Below are 20,801 nucleotides of genomic sequence, written 5' to 3'. Positions count from 1 at the left end.
CCCCCTGCCGCACCCTGCACCTGTCCTGCACCCCCTGGGGGCAGGAAGGGGGCGGAGTTGGGGTGGGGATTTCAGGGAAGGGGTTGGAATGGGGGCAGGGAAGGGGTGGGAAGAGGCAGGGCAGGGGCGGGGCCTCACGGAAGGGATAGAGTGGGCGCGGGGCTGGAGCAGCGGGGGAGGGGGTGGTCAGTGGTGCAGCCCTCAGACCAATGTACTAGTCCTCATGTGGCCCTCATGATCATATGAGTTTAAGACCCTTGGGCTAAGTGGACACATGACTAGCTTTTCTTAGCACATTTTGTAAATAGTGGGCTTCATTCTTTCCTGTTGCAACTCCACAGAAAAGTCCTTCTCAGTCCTGAGTCCTTCTTAGTTGATTATCTTTCTTCCTAATTTGTTTTGGGGATATCTCATTTCACTTGGACTATTATAATTCTCTTCTCCATGGTCTCTTCAATTTCCAGCTCTTCCAGATTCCAGCATGTCTCCACCCACCTCAAATGTACAAAGAAATATATATCACTTCAATCCACAGGCAACTTCATTGGCTCCCTACTCATTTTAGGATTCAATTTATGTTTGCCCTCCTTCTATGTAACCCCCGTGGACTTGCTCCTATCTACATCATGAAGCTTGTCTCTCTTTTTCCATTCTCCCTCCTGACTCCTTCTACTCATCTACTACTGACATTCTCACTCTCTTTCCATGCTTTCTGGCCACTGATGCTGCAAGAATCTTCTCCTTTGCATCTCCTGCCATCTGGAACAATCTTCCTTAATCCATCTGCCAGGCTGACTTTGTTTTAAAATGTCACTAAGAATTATATATTTTCTCTCTTTCCAACACTTATTACCTTCCCTTTTACTGAGTTATTATTTATCTTTGTAACCAAATAAAGCATTTTATGGTTCAGCCTGTATGAAAGACACAACTCACAATCACGTTTTGCTGTATGCACCTTCCTCTGCCCCTGCAAAGAAGATTGGTGTGTGTTGGAAATGAGCAATCAAAACTGAATCACAGGCAGGTCTATACTACAAAAGACAATGATTCAATATAATTATGATTCAATATAATTCTAGATGCCTCTTAAATTCTAATGCCTAGGTGTCAGTGCTGAGTACTGATGTCTTTTATAACACAGTTGTCATTATAATATGTTGCTATTAAGACTATTATTAAAAGAGAAGTCAGGATTCCTTAGATAACATATGTCTGCCTACTTTTACACATTAAATGGCTTGTCATATTCTTTCTCATACAGTAGGTAGCTACTCTGACCTTTTGAGCTGTATTAATATACAAATATAAAAAGAAAGCCTTAATAATTGTAAATTAATTTGATACAAATCGCAGTGCCTTCTGAATACCCATTCCTGACCAAAATCTTCTGAGTTCTCTCAGAACACTAGCTGACCTAGTGCTCTTTGAAAGAAATCCCAGAAACCCAGTCTTCTATAGGGAGTGAGGATAGTCATGTCATTATTATAAGCAGCTCTTAATATCAGTAATTCCAGGTACTGGTATATTTACCATTATTGGTACTATTGGTTTTGGGGTTTTTTGGTGATTAATACTCAAGACTCAACTCCACACTTTAGGGCCAGATTTTGCTCTGATTGATTTCAAAGGTAGCAGAGGCATGTCCTCTAGAATAATAATTTATTGCAAGGCCTTGCATATGCATATGTACACCACCCATTTAACTGTGCCTAGTTCACTCCACAATAAGGCTTGGTGTGCTCCAAAAGCCAGGCTCTGAGACACTCCAAACAGCCCCAAGATTAATTGTGGGTTAGACCATGCACAATTGAATAGGAAGCAGCAGGGCACTAGCTGGTACAGCCAAAGTCTCAGTCAAGTAAACTTGTACAGTTGCCAAAAAGGGTTGGGAGCCGCTGGTTTACTATATAGAAACTCAAACCAAAAACAAGTGGCATTTTTAGAATTACAGTGAAAAAAAATCAATAATCAGTTTTTCCTGTGGCCTATCCCTGCTTTGAAATACAAAATCAGCTTTTCCTGCTGCCTCTGCTTTGTCTGCCTTTGGATCACTAGCAGGAAAGTGCTGTGTGTTGAGTTGTGGTCTCATCCAAATAAGACGTGTATCTGGCACCTGCTTTTCTTATCAATGCAAAAATGAAGCTTCATCCTGAAGGACTAAGAGCTGGAAGTTCCCTTAAATGTCACTGTAATCTCAAATTTGGATTCCAGTTCAAAGGAGATTTTGATTAGCATTGCGATTCAGCCAGTTCTTATACAATAAACTCTCAGCTGCTTTACATACAATTTATTGCTCTTTTCTTTTGTCTAGCCTGTACTTCAGTGAAATTATTTTATGAGTAATGCTGGAATTCAGGAGATCTGAGTTCCATTTCTGGCAATGCCACAGGTCTTCTGTATGATTCTGGGCACTTAATACTCTGTTCCCCACCGGTAAAATGGAAATAATGATATTTCCTTTTTTCCTATCCTTTATTCTCTATATTTAGAATGTAAGTTCTTCATGTCAGGAACTGTCGTTTACTGTGTATGTGCTGTGTGTGTATAGCACCTAGCACAATGGGGCCCTGATCTCAACTGGTGCCTCTAGGTATTGATGAAATACAAATAATAAATAGTAATAACTTGATCTACATACAGAACTTCCATTTCACTGACATCAGCAGGAGTCACAAGCAGTTGAAAGCTGCTGTATAACTAAGGGATCCACAATGCTGCTGAGAGATTTTTGTCCCAAATACATGTCCATCAAGCTGCTTTGCCCTCTGAAATTCTGTTGGGTACTCTTTGCAGATCTGTTAGTAGGTAGTTTTCTTTGTTCTTATTCAAGACCAGTTTCATTGGAAGAACTCTTGCAGCTACTGCTCCTGAGTTTAATTTGCACCTTTTTAAAATAACTATAACTTATGAAACTCTGACTCTGTCACTGCGGGAAATCAGATTGAAGTTTTCTCTTGAATAGTTGGGTTATTATTATAACTACTTAAAAAGTGACAGGATCTTTTCCTCAGTCATTTTCTCCCCATGAAGTGCTGAAAATGTCACCCAGTAAAACCCCAGATATCACAGTGTCATTTAAAAACATGTCTCATTAGACACTCAGCTCCTGTTATGACCCTGATAGATTGGTTGCTACTGAGTTTATGAAAAATGAGATGTGTCACTTTTCAGAGAAGCTTTAACTACATGTTCCTTCCTCATTTAAGAAAGGAATGTCAGGCACTTATTAAATTGGTAGGATTTGGCCTACTTCTCATCCAATTCAAATACTAGAGACCTAAAGAAAAAAAGACAATTGTTGAAAGCGATTTTTTTTTAACAAGCAGCATTTGTCATGCCTTGCAGACTTTTGAAGGCAACACCAACTATGATACGCCTGAGCTACGTACTTTTGAACCCATAACAACCAGATTAATCCGTGTCTACCCTGAGAGAGCCACACATGGAGGACTGGGGCTGAGAATGGAACTACTGGGCTGTGAATTTGAAGGTAATTGCTCTGACAGAGATGAATGCATTGTATTAATTATTTTCATACAGATACACTCTGGCTTGGAGTACTGCTGAGCACAGCTGCTCCCATAGGAGTAGCACGTGGGACTCTTGCATCAGTGACTGCCATCAGTGCTGTTTCTTGGCCCGGTCAACTCCCTCACTGAGGACATTTGAATATGTCTGCGGCACTAAGTTATATATTATTCTTTCCACAATTCCTTTTGTGAATCCTTGTGATGGTCTCACCGCACAGGGTCTTCTGCTCCTTTAAGCAATCTCAGGATTACTTGAATATTGCACAAGAGGGGTTTGCAGCACTTTTCAGAGAGACCAAAGATGCGTCCCTACCCCCAAGTGGTTTGCAATTGAGGTTAGTTATATGACATGACACAGGAAGAGAAGGCACATTTACACAAAATAAGATGCTGAGGACACTTTCTGCAAGTGTTACCCACTGTGGTGGGTTTGATAGGTTGGTTGAGTGGTTGTTGTTGTTTTTTGTTTGTTTGGGGTTTTTTTGCTAATCAAGGCCCCAGTTCTGTATCGGGCACCTAGAAGATAGATGGCCAGGACAAGAAAAGTCAAGGAATCAATCCTGCAACAGTGCCCTGAAGTATCACAATGGCTTTATTTCTGTATACCAAAAAAGTGAAGTGCATTTGGTCATTTTATCTGATGGATAATAGTGCAGAAGGGTGGCCATTACAAACGATAAAGCTGCTGATCTTCTGCATTATTCTTATTTATATTTATGAAGCATCACTATTCAAGTCTATTGAGATTCTTACACTAGTCCTATTACAGTGGTATCCAAAGATAAATTAAAGCAACTAGTATATGACATGTGGTTCCTTCTCTATTCCATTCCCCAGGAGAAAGTGTGGGAGGTGTTGTTGTTAAAGCTGAACTATATGCTGCTTTGTGTGAAAGCCGGGTTGAAGAAGTGTGATTCACACTTGGCCTGCAAAGTGATGAGATTGGAGGGACTTCTCTGTTTCTGGGGCCATTCTCAATTCCTATGGGAGTTCTCAGTTCCTGCAGGTCATTGCCCTTGCTTTTGATCAAGGAGAGAAGATGCAGTACCTGCCCAAAAGGCCCTTGCTGTCTATGGTGCAATCATTCTCCAATCGAACTCAATGACTGTTTTGCTAACGATATTCGTAGGAACAGAATCAAACTCTAAAGCAGACACACAGCACTACATAGTACTCTACTCAGAAGGAAAGTGGGAGGGCATAAAGACTCTCCCTTCTATGTATTCATTCAAGGGCTGAGCACAATCACAGTCTTTATGCTCACCTGAACACAATGTGAGTGAGGATAGTGCCATTAGAATTACTAGCCACTCCAAAAGTGGTGAAGAGGTTGGTCCATGGCTCCACCACACTATCCCATCCTGACCAGGAGAATTGGCTAGCTGGAGAAGGGATAGAAATTGTGATAGGAACAGAGACACAGAAGAAGTTGCAAAAATATGAGTGGGAGAAGGATCCAATGGGAATGATTAGCAGGAAGGTTTGCATGCAACCAGGGCATTCAGAGAGATTAGGATGAAATAAGAGCTGAAATGCAGGCAAAGGTGGGATGATACCAGGTCCGCAAGGTCAAGATAAGAAGCTTGAACTTGATACCGAAGGCTAGAGGAAGGGATTCATAGAGAGAGATACCTGACTTAGGGAATAGATGTACTGTGTATAGGGTTGCCAATCCTCCAGGATTGGCCTGCAGTCTCCCAGCATCGGCACTGATCTCCCGGTGACTATTGAAAACAATTTTTAAATTTTAAGAAAATGACATTGTCACGTTAGGGAAAAAAATCTCCCGGAATAGCTTCAGTCAGAGTTGGCAACCCTAACTACCTACTTCAGTTATGTAGAGACCTGTTCTTGTATGTAACTAGAGCTACAGTGCACGTGGACCCTGTGGATCCACCATGTTTCATCCAGAATGGAGCTGCTAGAGGAGCCTCAATCCATCCTGGAATTTCTGGCATACAAGGGGACTACATAACTTGCACCTGGAATGGCTGGCCAGCTCTGTGGGCTAATGCAGAGGAGGGAGGAGTCCAAGAGAGACACACATTATTGCATGGGCTTTCAGTACAGTGACCAGTTGTTACTGAAAATAGCAATATTCCAGAGTAGATAAAAGCTTGGTTCAAGCTCCCTGTGCTGATTACACTGAGCCAGCTAACTGCACCTGGCATAGCTACACACTCCTGACATAAAATCTAAATCTTATGCTTAAACAGTGTGTGTGGTGTCTGGGTTTTGTGATTTCCGAGTTGTTATTGCTGTTTGTTTGGTGGACATTGGGTCTTAGATACGTCTTCTGGCACCTTTCACAAATCACAGCTCTTAATCATAATAACAAAAGGTCAGACCTTTATTGGATAGGCAGCGGCTACCAGAATATCATCACCAGCCATAAACGAGTCATGGCCAGCAGCGGCTACTGACATCATTAATGTCTCATATTTATGAATATCTTTAAAAAAATAACTTTCACACCTTCAAATTAAGTAATAGCAATAGCATTGATAATGATGCTTTTCTGTCTCTGTTACCCTGCCTATAATCAGACAGTTCCTCTCCCACACAGGCTCCGAAGGGAGTGGTTATATGTTGCCCACCATTTTTAATGTTTAGTTACACAAACACCAGGATGATGCTTAAAACAGTAATCAGAAGAGTGGGTGGATTAATATTGGTTTAAAAATTTCAAGGATTAATATTTCCTAAGTAAACTCTATTGCATGGAGTTTAGGAAAGGAGGACTAAATCCAGATCAGCATAATCCTAAAAGTCAAATTGTGTCCTGGCTGGTGCTGGAGCTAAATGGGAACAAGGGATACGGGAGGTAAATCCTGTGATCAAACCAGGGCAGGATCCTGCTGGGGGGGATGGGAACTCATGGTGCAGCACATTTAGCTGCTGCTCAGAAAAAGAGATAGTGGATGGTCCCCCAGGTTAGTGCAAGGACGTCCCCCAGGCTAGTGCATGCTGCTGACTGATGTGTAGGGGCTGGCTAGCAGAGTCATGGGCCTGCCTCCCTAATGCGAGATCATGCATGCCTGTGGCTGTGGTGCATGGGCACGCTGGACAGTGGAGTCCCTCTCCTGACTGTGAAGTAAATACCTGCTCTGTGGAAAAAAGGGCTCCCTCTGCCTCCTTCTTCCCCTTCACACAGACTTCTGCACAGGCCCGCATTCCACGGCCCCAAGGGACTTGGTATGGCCCAGAGCTAGGCCACTAGTGAAGTATGTAGCAAGTGAGCATGCACCACTCATGCTGCTCCTTTTCAGAACATTCTCTCTCTCAGGTCCGCCCACAGGCACCCTGCTCTGCAGCAGAAGGATGGCTCTTGTACCAAATACAGCACCACCTCTCTTCCCCTCCCACATGCCCTGCCCTCTACTGTGCTGGATGTCACCCTTCATTAGTAGGAGCATATCACTCATCAGATTGTAAATAATAGAAGGATGTTACTATGATTAAATCCCCCATTCCCTCCCTGCACTTCAGATCAAACACCCTTAATGGGCGGTTAAAGGGCGGCGGTGGGGGGGGGGGGTGACAGTGAACAGATTGTAGCAAGGAAATCCAAGGGGATTCTTTTCACCTACTGTAGCACATGAAGTACAATATACTTTGTTCATCAAAATCGCACAGCTGAGACAATGATAAGTCCCCAGGACACATTTTAACTGAGTAACCCCGGGATTTTGTTTCAGCACCGACATCAGTCCCTACCACTACAGAGGGCAATCCTGTAGATGAGTGTGATGATGACCAGGCAAACTGTCACAGCGGAACAGGTGATGACTACCAACTGACAGGTGCAGAAACCATCCTCATTCCATTGCAGCCTCATTTTAGTTCATGTTGATCACCAATTACCAGCTAAATGTCTGTCTTGATTGAATCACTCATGATGAATGGACATTGGTATGCAGTTTGTATTGTCTGCACTGTCACAACATAGGCATCTGCATTTTATATGTGACAATACTTTTGATTGTTTTCTCCACTGTGTAATTTTTGAGGCAAAGAATAGTGACTAGCAGGCAGATAGGGCATTTTTGGACCAAGAATTGCATCTAATCAAATGCCTTATTTAACTTTCCCTCAGGAAAAAAACCCTGGACAGACCTTTAGGAAAAGTTTTATTCTGATACCAAGGGTAGCTCAAAATGAGGGTATTGCTGAGACTCAAGAGGCCCATTTTCACACTTCTTTTGTGCCCTTGCCATCTGGGGCAGGATTCCCTGCTTAGCCATTGCCCTTTCCCAAGAGGCCATTGAGTAAACAAATACACATTCACACAGAGAGAGCCGTGATCTATCTCTTCTCCACTGTCCCTCCAACACAACCATATAAGGGGTGGCTGCTAACGTCTTCAGGATACCCCCACCAGCATAGAGATAGGAAGACAAAGAGTCCAAAGCAGTGCACTGCGGTGGGCTCATACAGCCACAGACCAGGGTGTTTATGTTTCTTTTTTGTTCTTGTGCATAGAGACCCCTTCTCTCTGCATAAGTTGGCGCTGCACAGTCAGCTTTGGTATTTTTCTGTGGCTTACATATCTCAGAGGATTATGTGTCTGGTCTATTGGAAAAGGCCCTCGGTTAGCAGAAATATACACTGACACCAACAGGGCTTATTTTCAGACAAACTGATACAAGTTATTGCACTATCACTCCCTTCCATGGTTAGCCTACTAAATGTGTATTGCTTCCTATATCCATGATATAAAATATGGCTTAAATTTGGCACTCTGTGTCTGAGAGCACTTTGGATAACCTTAGATAGTTGGGGGTGGGAGGGGGGCTTGCACTGGAAGCAGTCAAGAGTGGATGCAAAAAACCTGCCCTTTCAGCATCCAGCTCCTTAGAATCATAGAATCATAGAATATCAGGGTTGGAAGGGACCTCAGGAGGTCATCTAGTCCAACCCCCTGCTCAAAGCAGGACCAATCCCCAATTTTTGCCCCAGATCCCTAAATGGCACCCTCAAGGATTCTGAGCCTTCACTGTATTTCCTGTAAACACAAGTTGCAAACAGAGGGTTTTATTCATAGTTAAAAAATACAGATCTTTTGAGCAGAAGTGGCACTGCACAGTCCCAGTCCCTGCTTTTCAAATCACAGTATCCTAGCTGATTTTTATTCTTTTGAAAATAGCCAAAGCAATGAATCTGAAATAAGGAAATACCATCTGACTGCTAAATAGTTCAGAAAGCTTTCAGCATCAGTAAACCTTTGGATTTCTTGCATGCATATATCTCCAGAGCTGATTCAAAGAAATCATGTGATGACATTCAACTGGGGCCCCTAGTTGCAAGGCTCACAGTTTAGGAGCAGATGGTGCATGGCACAGGTGCCCCATCTGAGGGGTAGGGGGAAGAAGGAAGGAGCACACAAAGAGCTTCCCAGTTCAATGACATTCACAGTCCCTGCTCTCCAGCGAGAAAGGAACTGCACCCATATGCCTCAGGAGGATATGAGACTATGGCCCCAACCATCCACCCTGGCCAACTCTACAATACACTACAGGGAGCAGTCTGAACCATCCAACACAGTGATGCAGCCTTCAGTCTTCCCTAAGTGCCAGGCCACTCGGGGAGGGAAACAGAACCAGGTCACCTGGCTCTTAGTCCAGTGCTCTATTTCCACTGCACAATACTGCCTTTTTATATAAAGCTTTTCAATAAAGCCTTCAGGCTTTAATATTATTCATTGCTTGTATTACAATCGAACTTAAAAATCCCAGCCTGCATCAGGCCCCCCTTGTGCTAGGCACTGTTCAGACACGTGGTATTTTATGGAGATAATATACATAACACAAACATGTAATGATGCTAATTTAATTATTTAAGTGAATTTTCAAAATGTATAAAAGGAATGTTTTATGCTGTGTAAATTGTGTGCCACACTACGGATACTGGACAGGTGAAGAGCTGATTTTTCAGCTTCTTCCCTTTTTTTGCTAGTTTTCAATTAGCATGTGAAAGGTTACATTCTCAAATGTATAACTCTGTCAGATTCAGCTGCTTGATAGTATTTACACAAATGTAAGTATCAAAATAACCTTGTCTGACAATATAACTGTCATTACACTCTAGACCAGATTCTTCCCTGGTACACTTTGGCCCCAAATATAGCTAAATTATTTGTGTGTCTTCCTGCATCGTCATCAGACTCTCCATTATATCACTCACTCAGACAGAAAACCAATATAGCTTGGGCATTCAATTTCATTAAAACTCATCCTAGCCTTTCTCTAACGTGTAAAACTTACTGGTGAGAGAAGGGAGATTTGGCTGATAATCAGCAGCCTATTGCTTCATAAACAAGCGTTCCTCTTCCTTTACTTTTTGTTTCCTTTATCAATATGATGACATCAGCAGTAAATTACTAAGTGCAGAGTGGAACCAAGGCTCCACCCATTCCTTGCCTACCTGCTCCAAGAAGAAAACACGTGGAATAGTTTCTCCATTCTATCCCGTGTGCCTGAACACAAGATCCAGGCTGTCCATGTCGGGATAGAAGAGAAGCTTTTCATCCATCTCATCCCTTCCACAGGCACAAAGTCTGTGTCAGATTCTAGCCCAGATCCATCCTTGTGGAGTTTTGATGTGAACTCTCCTCACAACTTAGCTACAAGACAATGCTGGGGAAGGATCCTGCAGTCGCTGGGGATGGACTAGGTTCCCTAATGTAGATCTTTTCTATCCCTGCTTTGGGAGGCAGCATAGTATGGATGCTTGAGTGCAGAGTTGGGTTTTAGGAAGTCCTGAATTCTAGTCCCCAGCTCTGCCAGTAAGTTACTTCAAGGAAGACTTGCTGTAAGTTACTTCACTTCTCTGCCTAATTTTCACCATTCATAAAATGAGGACAATCACAGTGAACGTTGTAAGCATTAATTAGTTAGTGTTTCTAAATGGTTTCTTCGATATACAGCTCTACATAGGTGCTGTTTGTTATTAATATTTTCTATTATTCTTGTGTTGAAAAAGGAAACCAGATCTCTCTCTCTCTCTCTCTCTCTCTCTCTCTCTCACTCACTCATTCTGTATGAGATTTATGCATGCACATTCACATATGTATGTGCTTAGCCAGACAAACATCTCGGTAATATTTTTCATGTATATTTAGAAACTTCCTAATGATTGCTGTGTCTTACTGTCCTGTTTCATGTGTCATATCATGTATAATTTATTTTTCAGGTGGTACTACAGTGCTGACTACAGAAAAGCCGACAGTAATAGACAGTACAGTACAGCCAGGTATAAAAAAGAAATTTTCTCATTAAAAACATAGTAAATTCCTTACCCAAATCTCATGCCAAAGACAAAAATAATGAATTGCAGCACTTCCTGGCTTTCTGTTCCCTAAAAGTCTCTGAAGTAAAGAAGCATCTGGTCTTTGAGCTTTGTACAGTAAATATTTAACTCCTTTCATCCACATGTATATGCAGTCAACAGCAATATTTCCTTCTGCAAATGCCTAATGGTGACAATACTCGTTATAAACTAAACTAACTTAATCACGCCACAAACTCCATTTAAATGCAGCATATGTGTGACACTGTTTGCAAGCTCCAGATGAAAAAAACAGACAGAAAGACAGATTCACTATTGACATCCCTCACAATTCTGCAAAACCAAGATAAAGAAAGTTTGCCAGTTTTCTCCACCACAGAGCTGGCAAGTTTACAATATTATTTTCTAGCAAGTACTTTCAAAATGGGGTTATATAAACTGCTACCATAAACTTGCACTAAGAGGAAAGGAGCTGTCATGGGCAGCAAGTCATCTTTCCTTAATCAATACAATAGCTAACAGCTTTTACAATCCTTCATTTGCTACTTCCCCCTGCTTCACAGCCCAGGCTTCACAGCATTTGAGTTCTGGACATTTTTAATATCCTGTACAATTTAAAAAAAAAAAAAAAAAACCAAACTCCTAAAAGTATGAGCAGCAATTTTAAATGCTCTGTATTAATAACTGTGGACTGGTGAGGAGGTCAATGTTCAGTTATTCCCATTTCCTTTAGTAAAGCACAGCCAGGCACAGTCTCCCAAGTAATTTATTATTAACAGGGTGTGTAACTGTGTATCAGTGTTTCCTCCACAATAGGACACCATCAGGCTTTGCTTCAAGCAAAAAGAATTGTGTTAATAATTAGAATGCTTCCTTAAGGATACTGGTGACCTGATTAAGAAGCAAAATTGACTTAGTTTAGAAGTTGTTTTTGTTCTTAATTTCTGATTCCCAGAATAAAGGTGTATAGGTGAAAACTTTCCCCCCACCTCAGAATTTGTTTCCCTTGTCCTAGGCATGTGTTTAGTCAGCATGTATTATTCTGAGCAATGTCCTGCTTTCGAGTCAAGATGGGATCTCAACAGACAGCTCTGCCTGCCTGCTCCTGCACCACCTCGGTTAGAGGGAACAACCAGCTTGCAGGTAGAGCTGGTCAGAAAAAGTCAGACAAAGCAGTTATTGATCGGAAAACGTTGTTCTGTCAAAATCGAAATACTTTGTGACATCATGTCAATGCTGTCAACATTTTGTTTTGCAGTAAAAAGGGGTGGGGTGGGGTGAAGAGTTCTAAAACATCCCAGTAGGACATTTTCAGAATGAAACATTTTGATTTTTCCTTTCAAAATGATTTTTTTCTTTCTAACATTCTTATTATGTATTATATATTGTAACAAAACAGTCTGACCAAGCCAGAGTGATTGTTTTTTAATTTGCTTTCACTGAGAATTTTGAAATTTTGGTATTTGCTTCCATATAGGAATGAAAACAAATCTGGAAATCTCAAAATCCTCCATGAAATAGAATTTCCACTCTGCACACAGCTCCAGTTGCAAGTTATGCTGAGTCTTGTTGGCTTGAGTGGACTGTTCCGTAATATGACTGACTACTTTTGGCAAGGGCAGGGGAGAGTCTTTCAGGATCTCTTCATTGTCTTTCTTTACTGCCCGCCCCCCCGCACTGCCGTTACTTGCTCTGTGATGAGCCAGCATTTTTCCAGCTAAAGACATTGCTTTGAGGCACCCTTCAGAGCTTGCCAATGTTATTTCCCTTTATTGTTCAGTCAGTCACTTGTGTTCACTAGGCACTACTTCCTCCCATGGCATAAGGGATAAGCGCCGATCCCAAACTCCAATTCTCCATGTGGCAGCATATAACAAAGGCTCACAGACAGATGGGCAGCCAGATAAAATAGTGATGGTCCCTGAAAAAATGTTTATAAATTAAAACAAAAGTTCCAGAATCTTTGCACTGCCTCACTGCAAGGCATCCTTAAACGCTGCATAAAGGGGAAGCTGAGGCTATTCCCTAACATTGGGGAAATCTCTAGTGATGTGAAGGCAGTGTAAGTGGCTCTCCATCACCCATTCCTGTTGTCATAAGGGTCAGCCTTGGACATGGAGTGGCAGAAAAGGGGCAAGTAAGTTTGGGAGGGATGGGGTCGGGCAGAGTGCAAGATCCCTACTCAGATCCCCAGCCTCTGCAGCTACTGGTTGCAAGCAGCGTAATTTAAACTAACCTTGAAGCTGGTCTAAGTTATTCCTGGGACCTCTTTGGCCCCCACTGACCCAGGATTGGAGGAGTGACTTAGAGCCATCTTTCTCCACCCCCTCTCCTCAGCTGCTCCAAGTGTAACTTCAGTACAGCAGTCAACAGCCCTCGGATTTGGTCCTGATTCTATTTAAATCAATGAGATTTTTGCCATTGATGTCAGTGGGGCTGAGTCCTAAGGAAGTTAGAAACAAGAATGGAATAAAAAATGCTTAAAGGTTTGAATTTCTTAGGAGAGTATCTAAACTGCTTGCAAAAGTTGAAAAGTGTGGAGTCACCCAGACACCTAATGTAGCATTAACAGTCCCGCCCACCAAGATGACTACTTGACAAGTGTCATTCCTGTGCCTTGTCAGCCCAGTTCTTTTTAAACCTCTCTTGCAGTGGCAAGGAATTGATTTAAAGAACCAAGTGGCATGCTCAACTCTTGCCTATTTACACATAAACCAAGCTGTGTATTTGCACTATATGTGCTCAACAGGTGTGCACAGCCCTGTGTAAATCAGGAAAGTTAATAAATCAAATGTTTTGTTTCATGCAATTGTAATAACTGGTTTACAAAGATACATCAGGTAAAATGAGGGGACAAGAAACATCTTTAAGGTAGAGTGTGTCTGATTCTCTTTACACTAGGGCAACTTTACACCACTATACAGAGCCGCCTGGGGGGGGCAAGTGGGGCAATTTGCCCCAGGCCCCCACGAGAATGTGTGAAGTCTGAGGTCTAAGACAGGGAAGGGGCCAGTAGTGTAGCTAGGGTGGGAGCGGAGCAGCGGCTGCTCTCCCACTGAGCACAAGTGGTACCTTTTTAATTTTTTGGCGCCTTTTAAATTTTTACTCACCCGGCAGCGCTCCGGGTCTTTGGCGGCATTTCGGTGGTGGATCCTTCAATGCCGCCAAAGACCCGGAGCGAGTGAAGGACCTGCCTCCGAAGTGCCACCGAAGACCCAGAGCACCACCGGGTGAGTACAAGTGGCTGGCACCTTTTTTATGTCCGCTCCCCTTGTTCGCTTCACCTGGCTACGCCTCTGGAAGGGGCCCCTGAAATTGCTTTGCCCCAGGCCCCCTGAATCCTCTGCGCGGCCCTGCCACTATAGTAGTGTAAAAGGACCTTAAAGTGTGTGAAAATATAATTTACTCCCAGTTTAAGACTGCTTTACACTGCCAGAGTGGTAAATGAGAATACTGTAAATGAGAATCAGATCCAGTATGTGAGCACTGACGTGGTCCAATTATTTTGATAAATTCCCATTTTAATGTTCAGATAACCCTGATACACAGCATCTATGAAGAGTTTTCTTCATGTCCTGAATGCCATTCTGCTCCTTCTTGCCTCCAGTTGGTGCAACTGTAGAAATATGTCAGACTGTGTCCCAAGAAAGATAAATGGACTTGAAAGGAACTCACCCAGCTGGATTTTCAAATGACTAGCTTGTTCATATGCAGCATTGATGATTACAGCTGTGAGCAAGATGTAGCCTGGAAGTACAGCCATTGGATACTTTCTGAGAGGATAAATTGGTTTAATTCCATACCACATAAACCTACATTTTTAAAGAGTGGGGATTTTGCCACACATAACCAATTGCTTCTAGTGCAAACAACCTGATATGCATTTGAGCTATGGCCAGTTTACTCCATGCTGTTGTTACAAAGCAAACCTAGCGATTGCTTAACAAGTCAAGAGAGGATCATTGTAGTTCAAAAAGATCTTCTAGTGGCATGGACCCAGTGTCACAGCATCTACATTTCCTTTCTCACAGCTGCCAACATAGGGTCCATGGGGAAATGGCTGCAGCTGACCTCTAGCTATTGCATCACTCCCTGGGACCTTGAAGAGTGTGATTTAGAGCAGCTCTACACCTGGTGTTCCTCAGCCAAATATCTATAGCTAAAATGTCCATTTCTCATTTTATGGGCCCTTTTAATTCCTAATCTCTTTACTGCCCATTCTTGCACTTCCCCATTAAGTTGTTTTCTAAACACAGTGAAATGTCATGCCTTTCCCTAACACTGCTGTTATGTTTTTCTGAAATATGCATTAGCACCAGGCCAGTTTTTGAGAAAACAATAGAGACAGAGCAACGAATACTTCAAATAACTGCAAGCATACACTGGCCCAAACCTGATTGCCTAACTCACAAAAAAAGTCCCATTAACTTCAGCAGAACTACTCCCATGGGTTAGGTGAGCCAGAGTTAGCCCATTGAAATCAAGGGGACTATCTGGGTAAAAGAAGCCCATTTTCACTCCCAACCATGGTATCTACCACACCAAAGCTCAGATACATAGAAACTGCCATATTAGTTCAGACCAGGGTCCATCTAGTCTAGTATTCTGTCTCTGGCATTGGCCAACACCAGATATTTCAGAGGAAGTTGCAAGAAACTCCACAATAGGCATATGTTGGATAATGTACCCCCCCCCATGAAGGTCTCATCTGAATCCCTACTAGTTAGAGATTGACTTAAACCCTGAAGCATGAGGTTTTGTAGCTCTTCCAGCACTCTTTTTTAGAATTAATTAATTTTCTCTAGACCATTCACGGTGTTATATACTTTTATCATGTTCCCTGTTACTTGTCTCCTTTCTAAAGTGAACAGTCCCAGTCTTTTCAGCCTCATTGTGTGTGCTATGTGATAGCTTCAGACCAATGTGCTGCATAGATCACAATTTTCCTGTGTTGTGGTTTGTATGTTGTGAGGGATGTCACAAGCTTTGCATGATACTGCCTTTGGGGTTCAATCAAATAAATGTTGTTTAACATTTTTCTTCTACTTTTTTAAAGTCCTATTTCATGGATGCAATGTCACCGCCATGTGACGCAGCTGTCTTTCTCATCATCTTTAGCCGTAAAAGGATATTTTTTGCTAACTTAAAAACTTTCACATCACTGCAACATAGCTCTCTTCCTTCAAAAACTTCCTTTGACTTTGAAGTGTTCCCTTTTAGGGCCTAATCCCTTTAATCTTTACTCAGGGCCCCACTGTCTGTGAGAATAACCTATGTGGGAAGGCATTTCTTACATGTTCTTTCCTCCAGGCCAGATGCTCCCCCTTCTCCGTGGAGAAGCTGGGAATTCTGCTCCTTCAAGCTTTGGATCCCCTCTGTCCAAAAAGAGCCTGGGGGATCCCCTGGAATAGGGAATCCACCCAGTAGCCCCTTGCCTCTCTTCTACAACCCAGCTCCATTATTACTTCTTGGATCCTTCAGGAGCTATGGTTCCAAGGGTTCCCCCAACAGAAATTGCCTTCTGTACCTCCCCTACAGGGTGGTTCACAATAAGTAGGGGAAACTCTGTAATACTGCAGGTACTGCATTGCATTTGCATTGGCTTTCCTTGTGAGTTGGAGATAAGAATGAAAAGGAGCACAGCTCATGTCCCCGAGTTGATATTGATGGGCGCATGAGGCCCTCTGTTCTTAGTTCTTACCCACACAAAACTCTCATTGAAATTAATGGAAGTTTTTCCTGAATGAGGACTGACGGACAACTGAATAACAACTTCAGGATTTGGCCCTTTGAGCAGTCACTTTGTTGAGAGTGGGGGGTTGTTCCACTGTGAATTTTCATTGCTTCAGATGAGCCCCTCTTCCAAAGGGGACAAAGTGTAACAGATTTTGAAACAGTTTTTGGAAACCAGAAATGCAAAGAATTCCATCCTATCTTTTGTAACATCTATCCATTCAAATTCCAAGTTCCATTGAAAACTGCTTTGTATTAAACCTTTAGGCAGAGTTGAAGAGAAGCTGAAAACAAGATATGATCTCATCCTGACCATAATAAACCCCATAATACCAGACTTCTCTTGTTTTACACGGAACTTGTGGGCAATGGGCCACATTTGTCTCTTTTCATTTTTGATTTGTCCATTTCAATGCTGCCATCTTGTGGGCCAACTTGTCTGAAAGATGCTGAAACTGTTTGTTACTAAACCTATGTACTGTAATTGCCAGCAGGCCTTTCCTACAGAGTTGTTTGCATTGTTATTGGAGCCATGTTTGTCCCAAATCCTTTCATTAGCGTGTCTGACTTTTTGTTGTTGTTTTTCATAACCAAATTTTATTGTGAGCTATTACACAGATCAAAATCTTATGGTATGAACAATTAGAAAAAAAATATGACAATTGGAACAGCATCTTCTTTGAGCCACAAGTATTACAACAAAAGTTATCTGATAATGTTTCAAAGAGCAGATGAGTTAATCAGGTCACATAAAATCAGAGTGGACTCAAACATTTATATATTCAAAAATATTTGACTAGCTTTATTTTATTCTTCCTTTTCCAAGCCTCTCTGCACTTCCTGGTTCTGCCTGGGACCAGAAATCCTAAAAACCTTTTCTTATGAGTTTTTCAGACCAGTTTTGTAGCCCTCCTCAGAGACATAGATAATCCTCTGAATTTTTGATGAATTATCCAAACCAAATCTCCATGTGGTTCACCCATCACTAATTAAGAGACTCTCATTTTGTGGCTTTGGCACAATTTTTTCCTTGTGACCCTCAAGTACATTTATATTACATATATTGTTGTGAGTGGAAATGTGGGTGAGCAGAGAATTGTCAGTTATCACGTATACGCTATGGAAAGAAATTGGTCTTGCATTTTAATGTAAAGCCATTGGCACTACTATACATAGGGCTTACCAGTGTCTAAGGCTATTACTACACTGTGAGCTAGGGATGTGATTCCCCTGCTGGTGTATACATGGAGCGAGCATGAGTACAAATTGCAGTGTAGCCACCACAGTAGTGGCAGTGAAGGCACAGCTGATCCATGCTGAGCACAGCAGGTTTGTATTCACGATGGCTCAGCCATGCCTCTGCTGCCACTACCATGGCTACCATGTCTATACTGCTATTTATACCCATGCTAGTGCAATGAGGAGAGCAGAGGAATCACATCCCTAACTTCTAATGTAGACATAGCCTAAAAAGCCCTGTCTTGGAATGTATGGAAGAGCCATGCTGCAGCTGAATTCCCAGGTGAAATTCTGAAGCAGGAGGTCCACCACCTGATCCTCCACGCTTCACAGAGCCAAATCTGCTTGCTGTTCACTCATCCCAGTCCTTTTGCTGAGGTGAGTACCACTACCTCATGGAGCAGTGGCTTTGCTCCCTAGCCACATTGTGGCTGGCTCTTGTAAATGAGCGAGGTTCCTTGCCACAGTCTGGCCCATAAAACCAGGAGAAAATAGCTACATAAGTTATTGGAAATAATTGGCTATTTTAGCTATTGCCTCGCAATCCTGATCTGTAAGGGCTTCTCAGAATTTCAAGTAGAAATGGTTATTTCCATAGACTAATCAAGGTAGTTTGTTGTTGTTGTTTAAATAAAAAATCTTAAGTTATATTGATAAATTGTATCCTTTTATTTTTGTCCCACCTTCCTCTGTTCCTGCAGAGTTGCCAGCATATGGTTTCAACTGTGGATTTGGTTGGGGATCTCACAAGACTTTGTGCCACTGGGAACACGACAGCCAAGTAGATTTAAAGTGGTCAGTGCTGACTAGCAAAACTGGGCCTATTCAAGATCATACAGGTAATCATGAGTTCATGATGGAGTCACCTTTTAGGGGAAAGGGGCATTTGTGTAGTGCCAGAGCATCTTCCAGAGCATGAGACTTTGCTGTATCTACATTCTAAAATATGTCTTTTCAGGAAGATGATGCCCTAGTTAACCCAGCCCATGACTTACAGTCGTGGTCTCCTGAGTCTGTTACTGCCAAGACAAGTGTGCCTTTTTGTCAGGAAATGAAGATAATCATCAGTCCCAATTCCCCTGGTTGATAACTCCTCTACGGGGCACTAAGACTTCAAATGTCTGCAGCAGTACCCTTCCATCCAGTCGCTCATCCTGTTACTGCTAGTTAACAACCAATATAATAATAAATGGATCCTTATGCATTCTTGTTAATAATGATGGGTATACATCTACCAAAGAAGCAATATATAAGATAGAATTGTAACTTCCAAGGCTTCTTCAAACATCAACCCACCTCAGATGGTATCCCCCTCTTCATACATGGTTCTTCAAGAAATAATATCTCAAGGAACTGACTGGCTGATCCTGAGGAACCCCTTTCCCAGAAGTGCCCTCCAACTCGGGCTTCGGCATAGCAGGATCATAGATACACTGATGAGTACCAGAGATGGGAGGGCATTTCATGACCTGCACATCTTTAGTTTTAGTGTTCTCTTTTTCATACGTGTAGTCTAATTAAATGTGCTAGAGATGAATTTCCCCTTTCCACTTCTGCAGCCCCTTTGCCTAATGAGAATGACAAGGAAATTAGATAAAATTGGACTCCTTAAATTCTGAGACACTTTCAATTGAATCTTGAGACAAGTACAGTAGTTTTAGAAAAAAAACTTAAAATACTTTGACTATAAATGGCACTGTACAAATAAATGGCATCAAATTAACTAAACGCAGTTAGCTGAAATGAAGGCTGTAATGGTGGAAAAATTGATGCAAAGTAAAGTTAAATGGTTCAATAAGATCTGACATTGAAAGGAGGTTAAAAGCTACGTTAGCCAGAGACTGACAAAATCTAAAAGGCATGCATAAGTAAAGCTCTAATTAAGACAACGAAGACAGAGTTCCTGACCCAGCACTGCAATAATATTCTGGAAATGAGAAATATCTGCACTTTGCTACCAAAGATTATAGAGGCTGAACTTGTCTTCAGTCAAGAGCTGAAGAAATGATATTTCTTAAATGAGATTTTGTTGTTCCTACCAAGCTCTGCTATTACAGGGACCTTTTTATTTCCAGTATCTAGCTTTGAGAAGTTTCCAAAGCATTATCTTAAAGCCCCTTTTCCTCCCTCCTACTGCAACACACAAAAATTTCCTAAATTTCCTCTCTGACTCAAAGGTGGTCTCCCCCTGCCTTGCTTGCCACCCACTCAGCAGCAGCTACAAAATGGGTATGTAGGTAGATTACTAGCAAGCAGTTTGGCTGCACAGAACTGCAGTGATCGACAAGCTGATCAGTATCTGAAGTCACTAAAGTTAGGCAATTTTTCTTCCAGAGTTCTTTATATATTATGGAAGAGAAATTATTAACCATTTTGAGTCACATTCTGCTCTCATGTGCACATGTATAAATCTGGAGTAACTCCCCTGAAGTCATGTTTACTTCAACAGCGCCCTCCCTGAAGCAATTGCTTTAAGACTGCAAGGCCTGCCTCACATGACTTCAGCATACACATGTGGTATGAGGCCTCCACATGGTTATATTTGGACTGACTTCTTCCCAACCTGGTCAGTCAGCCTAACTCTTCAGTCATTTCCCTTCTCCCCCCGCCCCTCGGATTTCCCTATCACCACCCTGTAGGCACACTTGCACATGTATATGTTGCAGTCTGAACAGAATGGAGGGCTGGGAGGAACATTCAGGCACAGAAACCCTTGCCTGAGAAGCTGAACAGAACTTTATTGCAGTAAAACTGAAAATCACATGATTTTCATCCTGGCTCCTGTGCAGAGCTCTTCCAAACCTTGATCTACCCTGCATCCCCTTTGGACTGGGTATCTGACTGAACAATGATTAGTCTAATAAAGCAGAAACACCCCCATTTCACATTAGAGAGGCCAGTTTTCTCACCTCTACTGCCTTTAGCTCCTGGCTCCCACTCCTCTCTTCTTTCTTCCTTCAGCTTTTACTGTCTCCTCCCTCGCATACTTCCCAGAGTGGCATGGCTGGT

The 20,801-nt window shown here is 42.2% G+C and overlaps 1 protein-coding gene across 4 annotated transcripts in view; it reads left to right on the top strand.

The window, feature by feature from the left end:
* NRP1 (neuropilin 1) overlaps positions 1-20,801 on the top strand; it is a 142,584-nt gene that overhangs the window by 109,682 nt on the left and 12,101 nt on the right. For 2 of the 4 annotated variants that reach the window (XM_048837726.2, XM_048837725.2), the window contains exons 11-14: positions 3,349-3,493; positions 7,232-7,315; positions 10,725-10,784; positions 18,494-18,631. In XM_048837726.2, coding sequence (XP_048693683.1) covers positions 3,349-3,493; positions 7,232-7,315; positions 10,725-10,784; positions 18,494-18,631 — 427 coding nt within the window. Of the gene's footprint in view, positions 1-3,348; positions 3,494-7,231; positions 7,337-10,724; positions 10,785-18,493; positions 18,632-20,801 lie in introns of all 4 variants that reach the window. The other 2 variants (XM_048837723.2, XM_048837724.2) reach the window with 1 other exon arrangement.

The sequence above is a fragment of the Caretta caretta genome, chromosome 2 (assembly GCF_965140235.1).
Source record: "Caretta caretta isolate rCarCar2 chromosome 2, rCarCar1.hap1, whole genome shotgun sequence".
Lineage (NCBI taxonomy): Eukaryota > Metazoa > Chordata > Testudines > Cheloniidae > Caretta > Caretta caretta.
This window is presented reverse-complemented; position numbering and strand designations above follow the sequence as displayed.